Source organism: Tripterygium wilfordii, chromosome 13, assembly GCF_013401445.1.
Source record: "Tripterygium wilfordii isolate XIE 37 chromosome 13, ASM1340144v1, whole genome shotgun sequence".
In the NCBI taxonomy this organism is placed as follows: domain Eukaryota; kingdom Viridiplantae; phylum Streptophyta; class Magnoliopsida; order Celastrales; family Celastraceae; genus Tripterygium; species Tripterygium wilfordii.
The window spans coordinates 14,058,868-14,073,251 of NC_052244.1; the positions used below are offsets into that span (position 1 = coordinate 14,058,868).

General features: G+C 40.1%; 3 protein-coding genes across 4 annotated transcripts; 1 reads left to right on the forward strand and 2 right to left on the reverse strand.

The window, feature by feature from the left end:
- Nucleotides 1-8: 8 nt before the first annotated feature.
- Nucleotides 9-3,891, forward strand: LOC120013268 (DNA-damage-repair/toleration protein DRT111, chloroplastic). The gene is made up of 2 exons (XM_038865022.1): nucleotides 9-1,024; nucleotides 3,354-3,891. The coding sequence occupies exons 1-2, from the start codon at nucleotides 167-169 to the stop codon at nucleotides 3,645-3,647; spliced, it is 1,152 nt and encodes a 383-aa protein (XP_038720950.1). The 5' UTR covers nucleotides 9-166; the 3' UTR covers nucleotides 3,648-3,891.
- A 165-nt stretch (nucleotides 3,892-4,056) lies between these two features.
- Nucleotides 4,057-5,133, reverse strand: LOC120013271 (protein BZR1 homolog 4-like). Its single transcript, XM_038865026.1, has 2 exons — nucleotides 4,673-5,133; nucleotides 4,057-4,588 (listed from the first exon to the last, which is right to left on the reverse strand). The coding sequence occupies exons 1-2, from the start codon at nucleotides 4,892-4,894 to the stop codon at nucleotides 4,205-4,207; spliced, it is 606 nt and encodes a 201-aa protein (XP_038720954.1). The 5' UTR covers nucleotides 4,895-5,133; the 3' UTR covers nucleotides 4,057-4,204.
- A 1,590-nt stretch (nucleotides 5,134-6,723) lies between these two features.
- On the reverse strand, nucleotides 6,724-14,276 carry LOC120013073 (homeobox-leucine zipper protein ATHB-14-like). 2 transcript variants are annotated; one of them, XM_038864711.1, is made up of 19 exons: nucleotides 13,279-13,397; nucleotides 12,933-12,995; nucleotides 11,987-12,146; nucleotides 11,491-11,606; nucleotides 11,307-11,397; nucleotides 11,069-11,164; nucleotides 10,870-10,983; nucleotides 10,626-10,712; nucleotides 10,270-10,425; nucleotides 10,112-10,186; nucleotides 9,922-10,028; nucleotides 9,539-9,725; nucleotides 9,225-9,413; nucleotides 9,038-9,118; nucleotides 8,468-8,602; nucleotides 7,766-8,091; nucleotides 7,444-7,555; nucleotides 7,193-7,342; nucleotides 6,724-7,056 (listed from the first exon to the last, which is right to left on the reverse strand). In XM_038864711.1, the coding sequence occupies exons 2-19, from the start codon at nucleotides 12,956-12,958 to the stop codon at nucleotides 6,910-6,912; spliced, it is 2,355 nt and encodes a 784-aa protein (XP_038720639.1). In that variant the 5' UTR covers nucleotides 12,959-12,995; nucleotides 13,279-13,397; the 3' UTR covers nucleotides 6,724-6,909. The 2 variants fall into 2 exon arrangements, with proteins under 2 accessions (XP_038720639.1, XP_038720638.1); XM_038864710.1 differs by lacking the exon at nucleotides 12,933-12,995 and having other exon boundaries at nucleotides 13,279-14,276.
- Nucleotides 14,277-14,384: the final 108 nt, after the last annotated feature.

Genomic DNA, 14,384 nt, shown 5'->3' on the forward strand with positions numbered 1-14,384 from the left:
TACAGTAAGAACCGTCTCCTTGTTCTTGAGGTTTTCTTCTCTTCTCGGAGTTGTCCCGTATCAGGACCTCGGTGTGTTCGATATAAGTGTGGAGTGCGTAATTTAGTTCACTTTCACTCTTCAATTCCAGCTAGGGTTTTTTGATTGCTGAACGCTCTAATCAAGAATGTTAGGTGGCTTGTACGGAGACCTTCCTCCGCCCTCATCGGTGGCTGAGGAGGAGAAATCGAGCAGCGCCTCCACCACGGTATGGTCTAGCAGCGTCAAAATGGCTCCGCCGAATCTCAGGAAACCTTCTTCTGTGATAGCTCCTCCGCAGACGGTGCTTAAATCTCAGAAACCTAAGAACGTCAATTTCGCTCCGAAAATTGTAACTCCACCCGTGGTGGCACCATTGATGTCGCGTGCTGACGTGGTGCATCCGGCTCTCGTGGGTGTCTCATCGACTGTGGTTGAGGAGTATGACCCTTCGCGGCCAAATGACTATGAAGAGTATAAGAGAGAGAAGAAAAGCAAGGCTATAGAGGCTGAGATGAGGAGGGAGCTGGACAGAAGGAGACAGGAAGAGGAGGAGAGGGAGAGGGAGAGGGAGAGGAAGGAGAGGGAGGAAAGAGAGAGGGAGAGGGATAGGGATAGGGATAGGGATTACAGTGAATCACGGTTAAACATTTCGGGGGAGGAGGCGTGGAGGAGACGTGCTGCAATGGGTGGTGGAGTGCCAAGGTCACCGTCGCCGCCAGGTAATGCTGATGGGTTTGCGATTGGTAAATCAGATACAGTTGGGTTGGGAGTCGGTGCGGGTGGGCAAATGACTGCGGCCCAGAGGATGATGGCCAAGATGGGATGGAAGGAAGGTCAAGGCCTTGGAAAGAAGGAGCAGGGGATTACAACACCTTTGATGGCAAAGAAAACTGATCGTAGAGCTGGGGTGATTGTGAATGCAAGTGAAACTAAGCCCGACAAGAAGGTGAAGAGCGTGAATTTCAATGGAACTCCCACTCGGGTTTTGATGCTCAGAAACATGGTAAGCGTGTATTATACTTTCTTTGAAAAGTTGGTACTGCTATATTCTAATGTGAAGGCCATATGAAAGATCATTTAAATTGCTTGGACTAGTTATATGCTAAATATATATGATGTCTTCATTGCTAGCTCATCCTAAAAAATTGTCTTCACTGATAAAATGAAGCGATTGAATTTTAAGATATTTTAGTGTGTTTGCATCTTAGCTTTATCTTGACAAGCTGTGCAACTTGTTTTTTCTACATGTCAGGATCTATGAGTTGTCTAAATTGCCATCAAATGTTACTTCTGTTAATTATTGTTCGACTGGACTATATGTAGCTTACTGTTATGTATTTGCTGAAGTTACATGAGAAAGATACAAAACAAAGGCATTCAAACTTCAAAGTGCCCGATAGGTCTTACGAAAAAAGTACTTGCCCTGTAATTATATCAGGACTTAAAATTTGTAGAAGGTAAACAGCTCTCCTGGACATGGCAGTGGAGGCAGGTCGTGGAAGGCCTTAACTTATATAACTTCTTTCTTAGCCCTTATATGCATGGATTTGTTATTTTCTCATGAAAATGGCTTATTGTCTTTGTTACCCTTTTAGAGTTGTGGCACTTCATTACTGCTTTTAATAGTTACTATGTGAAGCACACTGTCCTATAAAAATCGCATTCCTTTGTAGTGTATGTGAAGGCATAACTTTTCTCGGTTCTTTTTCCTTTTGTATTTGGATTTTTCGATTTCTTAGTGAGTATCTTTTTGTTTTTGTTCTGTGAACCTTTTAGAGTCTTGAAACTAATAGTGCTTTTGATAGTTACATTAGAAGGCTAACTATAATTTTGCTTAGCATAGTGACATTGTTTTGCCTATGTGGTCATCATTTTTTCGAATGTCCATCATTTAATCTGGCAAAAGGTTTGGGTAGATCACAATTCATAACTTTTACTATTACTGAGTTGATGTACTTGATCAGTTGTTGGTGATCATTTGTAGGTGGCTGTTTTTTTATTGTTGACCATCTGTTAATGTAACAGAAACTATATTCAAGGGACACAAGGGGAGTGTAACCCACATTTGATTTGTAACTTGGTCATTCTACCCAACCACCACAAACCCAACCCCCCCCCCCCCCCAGCACACACCGAGAAAGGGGAAAAAATAAAGATTCTTAAGTTGGTAAAAGTTCACACGTGAAGCCTTGTTTTGCGAGCTCCTTATTTCTCTAGGTATAACATTTTTGCTTTAAAACAATTTTGGATTTCAATGAAATGGTGATGATGGACAAAGATGGTCACAAGGACTTACCAAGGCAAAAGGAGTGCACATCACCCCAACCTCTATTGTTGTAATGAACTTCTATCATTAACTCTATATTACTATCCAAACTTTGACCTCTATTTGGCTTGTGATATAGTTACAATTATCACATCGACGGTTGATATCCTTAGAAATTCAATGATTTTGTTAGAATTTATTAGTAAGAAATGAGCATGGACTCTCTTTTTGTCTGCCAGACCATGGTAATGGTGGTATGATGTTTGATCAAACTAAAAAGGAAAAATTGTCACCATGCATAGAGAATACCTCTATGATTGCAGCTGGCTCTGCACACACTTTGTCCTTTTGTTTAGTGCTAGTTGCACATTGGTTAGGCTTGAGATGGCATTTTGTTGGCTTGGTACGGCGACTGTCAATATGTGGCACTGTCCTAGTTTGAACAAGGCCATCCAGAATGATGAGAGATGATAGCGAATAGAAATGGTTTCAAATGCTGTGTGTTTCATGGTTTCTGTGTTTCAAATGCAGAGGTACATAGTGGAAACAAGGATTGCTCAATATGATACATGCCTGGCATTGCACCATTCCCTCCAACAAACATAAACATGCTTGAGAAAAAACTCTGGCTTTTTTTTTTTTTAAATCTGGTGCTGGAGTATAGACTAGACTTTGTCGTTTAGTAGTATGTGGTTAGTATTGAGTATTGACATTAAATCATGAAGCAAATTCCACATTGTTCTTTGGTTAGAATTCAACGGCATTGAATATTCCTGGCTGAACACTGTCAGTTTTGAGTTATTCACCAGTCTTACATTCAATAGCACAGCTAGAAGTTAGATAAACCTTGTCCTACTGTTTCGATATTGGCTAGATGCAATTGTCCTTCCTTTATTTCATGTCTCATCTGCTTTATTGAAAAAAATTGATTAGTCCATCTATGACTATGAGTGTCAAATCTTCTACGTTATGCTATGATCTTATTTTATATGAGTTTGCTATGTTGTTTGATTCATTTGACAGTATGACACTAGAATGGCTGACTCTTGTGATTTTCATTTGAAAGGTGGGCCCTGGTGAGGTAGATGATGAGCTGGAGGAGGAGGTTGGATCTGAGTGCGGCAAGTATGGGACTGTGACTCGAGTGCTCATATTTGAGATAACAGAGCCGAATTTTCCATCTCACGAGGCAGTTCGAATCTTTGTGCAGTTCGAGCGATCGGAAGAAACAACAAAAGCATTAGTTGACCTTGATGGTAGGTACTTTGGTGGGAGGGTGGTACGTGCCTCATTTTACGATGAAGAGAGGTTCGGTAAGAACGAGTTGGCTCCAATGCCAGGTGAAATCCCAGGTTACTGACTTCACCTGAAGCTTCAAATGTACTTTTGAGAAAGTAGACAAGGACCTGCTTTAAACTGAGAGAATTAAGTGCTTGTGATCCAACTTTTACAGTTTTCCTCTCTGTTGCTCAATAGTGGTAGGCTGGTAGCCTAATACTTTTGTTAGAAAGAGCCTATCATTTGGTTTGTAGTTTGTTCAATTTAACCTGGCACTTTTCTTTGAGTTCTGTGGAATGGCCAAAGATACCTATGTTTATATGTTTGGCATGTTTTTCATTGATTTGAGATACAGTGTTTACTGTTTACTGCTAAAGTTGAGTGTAGGAAATGGGAACTTGGTGCTCTTCTTGGAATTCTGTGGATTTTTTTTTTCCTGGAAAATATGACTCAAGGGACCACCACAACCCCCTACTAAAAGAGATAGCCACAAAAAATTAGAGGAAGACCATCTGTAAGTGTTGCATCTTGTGATCAGTGAAAATGTGCTACAAACCCTAAAATAAGAAACCCTATCTAGTATTTGCCATTACGGTTACAGATCAGAGACCTTGTGTTTATAATTTCCAGATAATCAAACTAAGCGCGGGGAAGAGGGGGCCCCTGTGGTGTACTCTGATTAGATGCTGCTTCTTGCTGCTGTGGCAGTCCCACCATCCCTTCACGACCATCGAGGGCGGCGCCGCTTGAGTTGTATTGCAGCCCCGCAGCGGCGTACATGTAGAATGCAAGTGGAGGCATGGAGGTATGACCCTCACCATCACCGGATATGTAGTAGTGCGAAGAAGTCCCACCGGAGCAGCCGCTGAAAAAGGGATCGAGTGGCCGTGGAGACGTGGTGGTAGAACAGTCTCCTGCTCTTCCTCCGCCTACGCCAGCAATAACTGCGCTGCCGGTTGGAGTAGGCGTGGCGGTTCCGCAATTACTGGTGGCAGCGCCACAAAGAGGGCAGTTACTCGAGGCCTTCGAAACCAAAACAATTAAATTAAACGAATCAAAACAAAACATGAATCACGTAGTAGGAGAGGGAGAAGGAGATTTACTTACTCTGGAGAGGCGGTAGGTGGTACCATCAGGCTCGACGACCCAGCCGGCCTCCTTGGCGAGCTCACGGAGCACTTCGTTGATGTCGGCGCGGGGAGAGAGGTGGTAGCCGCCGTGCTTCCGGAGACCATGGAGGATCTTGGTGGTGATGGCTCTCCTCTGCCTCTCTCTCAGTTTGGTCTTCTCTTTCTCACTCTCACTCCTCATCGCTGATCCTCCAACCATTCTCTCCCTCTCTCTAACACTGCTGCTTATCTTTGTGTGAGTGATTTTAAAAGAAGGTGTGGAGGTTCGAATTGCATGTTTAGAGAGAGAATGATTAAGACTGGGTAGATAATGATAGAGAGAGAATCTGGGTAGTTATCGGGCGGCTGCTGGCAACTGCGAGTACGGAATTCATGATGGCTCTGTTCAGAGTTCAGACTCAGAATCATACTCAACAGGCAGAGTTTTATGTGAACGACGATTGCATGAGTAGTTTTCTAGATTTTCATTAGTGGTTCAGAATGGGCCTAATTCCTTGGGCTCAAAATGGGCTGCTTGAAACTTACAGAAGAACAGACTTTTGTTGAATATTCCAAAGAGGGCCTGTAAATAGAGACACCGTAGGTCAGGCCCATGATAGAAGCCCGTAAACCCTACTTGACACAAACTTGATACTTCTTTAGGAGTCCAATGGGCCTTCTACTTGCTTGCCCAACAAGTGCAATAAATAATACCTTATAAAAAATTACATTTATCTACGCACCACCAATATACTATCTCTACACCACTTTTTGGACATAATGAGTTTACACCACACAAATTTGTAGAGAAAATACCAAATCACCCTTATTTTATACAATATTATAAATATTTTTATTAAATTTACATACATTTAACCCAAAAAACAATCTCCCCTCTCTACCTTTCTCTTTACAATCCAACAATCGACAATCAGGTCTATCGATTCTTCACATCCAGCATCTCGTTGCCCATACCGAATCATCATTCCAGAGTCGACGTCACTTTCCGACCTAAAAGGCCAACATCAAGCTCAAACCGTGACAAAACCGTGAACTTAAGTAGGTAAACTTTTTTTTCCGAATTTCTCTTAAAAAGTCTGCTACGAAACCCTAAACACCAAAACTCATCACTATTATTTTATTTTTATAATTGATAACAACTTAGGATGTGTCATTTTTCTTAGAACCCAACTATCAACTTTGGGCGAAATTCTTTTATTGTAAGTGTTTCCAAAACCCATCACTACGCTTCATGCACAAAAACATATTTAATTATCAGTGTGTGTTAGTACAGCAATATTTGCATTCGCAAACACAAGAAAACTCCAAGCCCGTCCCTGTCGAATCCTAATTTTGTTAGGTATTAAATAAATAGTAGTAGCTGCGTCTCAGACCATGATAGTCTCTACTAAATCTCCTACCCTAAAAGATTTCTTGGCTTCTTTCTGCTTTAGTGCAACAGAGCCAGAGCAGGCACGCTAACAAGAGAAAAAACAAACAAAGCACTTCAATTAATTAATCCTGTGGGCTTTTACTGTTCCTTAATTGGGGTTAGTTGATCCAATCCATTTGTTTTAATGGGGTTCTGCACAAATTGCAAGTAACAGCAGCTTACATAAAACACACTGCCATCAAAAGGATATATATCTAAAAGCACTATCCACCCACAAAACTTAAAAAACTCTTCTTAAAACTCTCCATACCTGGACCCCACAATATAATAGCTCACACGTGTATCATGTATGTATGTATGTACATAGAAGTATGTATGTATTCATACACGTAAGGCTGGCTTGCTTTTTTGGTTTTAATGGGTTCTCTCTGACAACGGAAATAACCGATTTTCCCGCCCCCGGCCTCTTTTGTCCCTATAATAGATGATGAAGCGTTCGTTACATATCAAAATTTGATTTAACAAGAAATAACCAATATCACATTCAATTTTTAATTCAATTATCATATGTTATTTTTTTTATCATTATAGAAAGTAAAAAATACATTAAAAGTGAGTAGATATGCGTGTCCACCTTGCACATTATGGATTTGCACTAGAGTTTCAAGCTCTTCCACATGCCTTCCAAGAATATATAAACCATAATAATGTAGACAGACATACACATATTATATATATATATATATGTCCTAATGCAGGGCAACATTTTCAAGGTACTGACATAATGCAAATTATCACTTGAAAAAGATAGGAAATCAGTTTCAGACTAACTACATTCATAATCAAACAAAGGACCAGTTGATGAACACCAAGGCAAGGCAATGGTTCGAGTCATCGTCATTCAGAACTTTCCATACAACCGCCTGCTCATACGACACCGGCCTCCCCATGCTCGACACACATATCCCTGCCGGCAGATACGCAAAACCCTGCAAACATAGGCGGCTTTCTTGTCAATGTTTTGTCGAGGAATGTATAGTCTCATGTGAATTGGTGTTAAGAAAAGATATCTTGACTAAAAGTGGAACATTAGCTGCTTGGTCAGTCACTTGTTGCAAATATTACCTGCCGCATGATTTTAGAGAACTCGGAATATAGGATCTTCCGACCAGCTTCATCGAGAATCTTGTCGAGCATAATATCTTGAAGTGCAACAAGAGTAGTTTCTAACATATCAAGACCAGCCTGGTTTGCGAAGGTGAATACGGGAGATGCCTGCATTTTTTGTTCAAAATTAATGCCTACCTTTTCCATGAGATGATGAGAATTTCACTTAAAATGCAATCAGAACAATTAGATTAGCATAGCATAGCTACATTTGTCTTTAGGGAGCAGCACATGATTGCGTCTGAATTATTCCAGAGTTGCTTCAACAATGCATCACCCGCTTCGCAGTCAACGCGAAGCAGTTCTCCCCCAGTGTGAATCCTGAAACACAACAACTTACTTATTAACTTATGCCAATCATAATCATTAACTGAAGGATGTCAAAATCTTAGCTAGTGAATGCATCATAAACAGAGCTTATTCTACCATACAAATGCCTTTCGTTTTCGGAAAAAAAAAATGATGATATCTGTACTCAGTTTATGCATATGTACCAAAAATTATAAGGTAAAAAAGACATGAACAGCCCACCTGTAACTTCTGCAAACCCACTGTGCCAATGTAACAGCCTCAGGAGCACCAGTAAGAGACTTGGTCCCCATATTTGAGCCGAGCTGGGAAGGAGCGATAGCCATTGCAACCCTCTGGACAGAACCCACCACACTTCGTACGTAGTGACGAGCCATAGCAGCAACATTGTCTCGCAAGTGGCTTTCAAAAGTAAATTGGAATGCAATAGTGAGGACCGACCTAAGGTTGTAATTGCTCAGATCAGCCTCACCCGCTGGACGGACACCCCCAGGTCCAACTTCAAGCGTAGATGCCAAATCCAATGTCCGAGACGCAGCAGGCCCATCCTATATTTCAAAGAAAACAAGAACATATTTACGGAATAGGTAATATTAGAAAATGGGTACAAACTGTTTATAATCATGACCAAATATTTTGGTAACAAAAGTGAACTAAGATGATAAGTTCATTTCTTCGGTGGTATTAAAACATAAGTTTTTCATTGCATCCACATCTGAGATACAAAAATTACTTTTATTTTACGGATATGACAATTAAGCCCGACCAATTAAGAAGTATGCGATAAATAAAAAAATTAGAATTGGTCCATCCACAATTAAGTGCACTACAACTAACAGCCCTAACAAGATTTCTCATGACATTCCAATGAATGGCAAATATTAAATAATAATTATAGCAGTAAGATAAAAGATGTCACCCAACTGTTTTAGGATCCAGCGGAATGACACGAAAGCCAGATGGCAGCAAAGGAGCGTCATCAGCAAAAGATTCGTCAATGGGAGCAAAAACAAGCTGAGCACTGGCACCAACAGCATTCTCATCAACTCCACTGCACAGCTGCCAAAATCGGATTAAAGGAAAATAAATGTCATTTACAAAAATCTCCATAACCAACTGAAGGATTCGTGCATATATTATATGTACAGTGGGGTAAGCAAACTCCGACAACTCTTACCAGTAAGTAAAAAAAAGGTTAAATCGACATATATGAAGGTTAAATTGACATTATAAAAACCATTTTCATTGTTATTGGATATTATTGCCCTGAATTTACATGCACGAAAAGCCGAAGAGCTATTCCACCAAAATCGACATGGCATTAAAATCCTAAAAGATTTTATTTCAAGGTGAAGCTCTTGCAATTACAGATTGTTTGTGTTTTTTTTTTACTAACCAGTAAGAGATTTAAGTATTTAACATACCAGTAAGAGTTGTTCATATCTATTACCCAGCAAGAGTGGTTCATATCTATTTCTGATAAGAGTAACACACCTGCAACAAGTACATATCACGTGCCAATGCTACATCTTCAGGGGAGAAAGCATGACCCTCTAGCCGAACTACCTCCAAAAACTTCATGAGGGAAAAATTTATACAGAAATTAGTATAGCAGATTAACTTTATATGCTCATAGCAGCAAAAAAGTAGGACCCAACAAATTAAGGTGAAAAGTAGTTACCTCCTCATGCTCCACAGTATAGGCAAGAGGTAAAATGACCTGGCTACTGGGGAAGCCACCTGGCCTTGCACATGGAACTGCATAAGGACTAGACTTAAGACATGCTGCAGCATAGGCATCAACCCCGTAGTCAGCCCACTCTGAACGATGTTCCCCTAGAAAACGAACAAGCAAAGCAGGAGGAACATTCTGTACACCATAGAACGATTTTTATCAGGGTAACATAGCACGTAGCAACACATAAAAACTGAGATTTATAACTAGCTAATCAAACACAATCAACATTATAGCCATCTTGGCTTCTAGGTATGTACCTGCAGTAGCATTGATGCCTTGGCACAAAGCACACCCCCTCCAAATGAGAACATTGACGCATGATATTGAGACCCAAGAAATTTGTTTGGCGATGAATTTATCATAATGGTCACGTCTTCCACGCCATCACCATCCATAAGTGACCAACCATCATCCAGGAAGCCATTGATAGCGTCATTGAAACCCCTATGAAAGAATGAAGTGATTTAAAGATTTAATTGGCCAAAGAAAGAATAATGGATAGACAAACTTACAAATCACTAGAGCAGAATAAGCTTTTAATAAGATGCACATTATTCAAATATTTTTGCAATGGGAGTCGTGTTGGCTTGACATCAAAAAATGATGGCACTGAATGATTATGCTAAGTTGAAAGGCCTACCTGCAGAGCCTCTGGCTAAATGTCCTCAAAACAGCAGGCTGGCGACCCCCACCATACTGAATTTCTCCGCTGGTCTCCTGAGCAATTTGTCGAATGTGCCTGAAGGCCTGCACAACAAAGTCCAACTTAAACCTGGATAACAGTTAGGACTAAATAACAGGATATATCTCACTTGAGCAATAGTTCTTACAGCCATGGTCATTTTCTGAGCAATCATCTTTGAGGACTCATAGAGTGGCCTGAGAACTTCGGGAACACTACAAACCTGACACAAGCAGATGTAAAGCAATAATACCAAAAAATAGATCTAAATTTACAGAACATAGAATATTAAAAAATCATCCTTACATCTAAATCAACATGATCAACAATGTGAATGATGGAGCCTCCACCTTCACAAGGTCGGACTAGATAGCCACTAGGAAGCATTTCAGCTCTAACAAACCCAGAGGTGGGAGGCCCAGTTGGCCCACCAGTAGAATTAGTTAATGACCTCTCGCATATCTGCGTAAAATTCATTCTCTAGAAATCACAATTCCTTAAGCAAATAAGAGCAGCATGCAATCCAGGCAAAAACACAATGACAGACCTAATTTTAAACAATCAATTCAAGATGAGCAATGGCTTGAATAGGTTATGAATATCCAAATAAAAGGCCAGTGAATAGCTAGAATGAATAAATAAATAAAATCGACATAGCTTACCACAAGACTCCCATCTTCCAAACTAGTAGTAGTATATCTCAGTGTCCAAAAGTCACGTGCTGCAGCCAATGTTGTCGGTGCATAAGTCTGGGTAGAAGACTCAATTAGAAATTTAAAATAAAAAAAGTAACATGTCAAAGAAAGGGGAAAGAATGTCCAAGAGAATTTTCCTCCTGCTAGGCAAGTGTGTATATGTTCAGAGTCTTTGATAACAGTTAATCTTTGGTTTCCCAGAATTACATACCTGCATGTAGATGAGCTCAATTTTCCCCCCACTTCCCGTAGTAATTGAACTCAACACCTCCACACATCGGCAATCATGGAACCAAGATAGACGATCTTTGAGGATTTCAGCAACCTAATAAAATTCTCAATATGCTTCATAACTGAAACAAGCAATAAGTTAAGCTAAAAAGTAGGGAACAAAACGAGGAAGCGAGTACCTTTGTGGGCTCTAGACTCACAAGGCCGCAGGCTCGTGCTGCCACGCCACTACAGTTGCGGGAAACAGCAACGATTCCCATAGAATCCGGACCAGGCTAACATCATTATCAATAGGAGAAATGCGATTCAGATTTAATTACAAAAATCAAAGCTATGCACTGACAAAATATTCAAATGACGCACACGAATATTTTCATATTATTAGACACGAGCACAAATAATTCTTTAAAGTCATACCTTCATCCCAATCATCTGGACCCAGTCGACAGCAGTTCCGGTAGCCTTGGAAAGGAACTCTGCCAAGGTCTCCTCAGCGATCACGAGAAGACTACAAAGAAATTCAAGGTTCATGAGCTTGAAAGATTACATTAAAGAATCCAAGCATCCCAATTGACCTTGGTGAGGTGACTGATTTACTTACCTGGCTGGGTTGTTAGCATCCTTTTGAGGATGCTGAGGTGTTGGGTTTTGCTGTTGTTGGTTCTGACCACTCATGACCACAGACTCACAGCTATTGTCTGTGGTCGTTGCAGAAGCCTGTTCACAAATCAGAATTCAAATAGAATATATCACTATACATATATGAAGACAAGTTTGGAAAGTTCTGAATAAGCCTGTGGAATTATGTAAAATTCCAGACGGTTGAGCTCATCAGCAATATATTCTTGAGAAGAACAGAATAGGTACTGGGTTTCAAACCTTAAAATTAAATAAGTGTAACCAAGATCAAGGATCAACCCATATCACAAAATAATATGCTTCGGAAAAGGAAAAAGAAAAAGAAAAAACTAGATGGAGCATAAATGAAGTAACTATGGGAAGAGTATGAGATGGTCTGTTCTTGAAACTTAGGAATTAATCTCAGAATGCATAAAACCCAAAAAAAATAAATGGTTTGCCAAAGCGGAGGGAGTTACAGTGTGCAGCTGTTGTCGCATGTATCCGTTCTCATAAACCAGATGCGACACCTGCTTCTGCAATCGATCATTCTCCTCCATCAACAGCTTGTTCATCGCAGTCAGCTTCCTATTAACAGTCTGAAGACGGGATGCTTCGTTCCTCTGCTTTTCACGGCATCTAAGAGAATAGTGAAGGTGTGAAATACAAGCTTAAAACACTTTATTGGACAATACCTCACTCCCCACAAACAAAACAAAAAGCAAGACATCGTGGCACTAGATAAAAACCCAAATAAACACCAGAAAGGGAAAATCTTAAGAACTAGAGTTATCCGAGTTGAGATCTCTCAAAATTAAGGACATTAACATTTTTGTGAAAATATCAGACGTTGACAAGATTATGACTTAACGTAGTCTTGTGATTAAAAAGCCCTTAACAGCTAATCTCAGTGAATTTATGGCACAATTCGAGTCTGTTTTTATTACTTTTGGAGGGATTGCCACATCCAGCAGGTACTCAACATGGCGAAGGAAAAAAAAATTCATCAGGTGGTTAGAAAAAAAATGAACTCGCTATGCATGGCCATAAAGCAACAATCCCATCCTAAACTCCTGTCAAATACAATGCTCCAAGCCTCCACATCACACAAAAGATAAAAAAAAAATAAAAATAAAAATCCAAGCACTGACCAATCTGACGGATCATTCCCTCCCTCGTAAAGAATTTCTAATTCATACATGGATGAGACTGATCACACTAACGCATCATTCCCTCCCTCATAAAAACCAAAGTTCACTTATTTCTCTGGAGGTGCAGAAACAAACTACATCAACTGAGAATAATTAACCTTCATTGAATTTCAAATCTCCAAAAAAGTTACAAAAAAAATTAACCATAAGAACTCAATTTCTCTTCACGATTGACTCGCAACTATTGCTTTACAGAAAAAGGATGTATGCTTACCTTCCAAAATTTCCCTTCAGAAACATAAATATCAAAACCCCCAAAATGAAACATGTAAATCAACTGCAGAACAAAACAAAAGAGGCAGTCATCAAAGCTAATCGATTAGCTGTCGTCTTCTGTTACATTTCCATAATACCCAAATGGCAGAGGCCTTCCCAGACAGATAAAGGTGCCATAAACAGTTTGTCAAGGAACTGACATGAAATCCTTAATCAAATAAATTGCAAGAGAGAATAATTAAACAATCACTGAAAGAAGGAAATAATTTTCTTAGTCGTTCACGTGATATTCGAAAGAAAGATTTCCCAAAGTGAGAAGGACAAAATCATTAGAATGTCTTTACCTACGGTTTTGAAACCAGACTTTGATCTGTTTGGGCTCAATGTTAGAGAGGATAGGGCATTCCCTAATGAGCTGCTGCCTTTTCAAAGAACTAGGCTTTGGACATTCTGCATACACCCTCTCTAAAGCCTCTACTTGCTCGGGTGTATACCTCACATACTTGCTTGAATCCATCTGTTGCTTAATTAATGCCTCTTTGTTGTGCATAAGAAGAGCCATAGACATGACAGATTAAACAGAAGCAATGAAAGTCCCAAGACAGTGTTTTTGGGTTACAAAATGCAGCAAAGCAACAAACAAAGGACAGAACAACCCGAAAGAAAACGATAACAGAAACCAACGGGACGCAGAAGGACTATTTGGGATTAGAAGAAGGGCTGTTCTTGGTTGGGTCTTGGCTCTTGATCTTCTTCTTTACTATAGTTGGTTTTGTTGGTGTTGGTCTCTGGATGGCTCTCTCCACCAAGAGAGCCTACTCTCTCTTTCATCATATTGATGGTCGGTTTCGCTTCTCTTTTTCTCAAAGACCCAATTGAGAAAGAACGAACTTGAGATCGGGTCCTACTCCTGTAATGGTCCTTTTATCTTAAGACGCCAATCTCGAGATTCCAAGACAAACAGAGAGAAAGAAACAGAAAAACAAACCAAAACGACCCACAGAACAGAAAGAGATGTATTTGGAGAGAGTTTTTGTTGGTGTTTATTGAAAATGAAAGGAAAGCGCAACACAACAAAAACAACAGTAAAAAAGACAGGTGGGTATTTCTGCTCAGAGCCCCAAAATCACAATGTGGAAAAAAAATAAAAAAGAAAATAACAGAAGAATGAATGAGAGGCAGTAGCAGAGCTGTGCAGAGGTGTGAGAGCTTTGAATGCGTTGAACCTGACAAAAGCAGAGACGTTTTTCAAAATTTTGGACGCATGGGAGAGGATTTACTCTCTCTCTATGAAAAGCAGCTCTGTATACTGTAGTAGTAGTGGCAGCAGCTGCATCTCTCTCTCTCTCCACAACATTTCTTTTTAATGGATGATGTATATGTGTGTGTCCTTATGTTGTATGTATGTGAACGTGTAGGCATCTGTGGACTGTGGGCAGCCATGGATTGC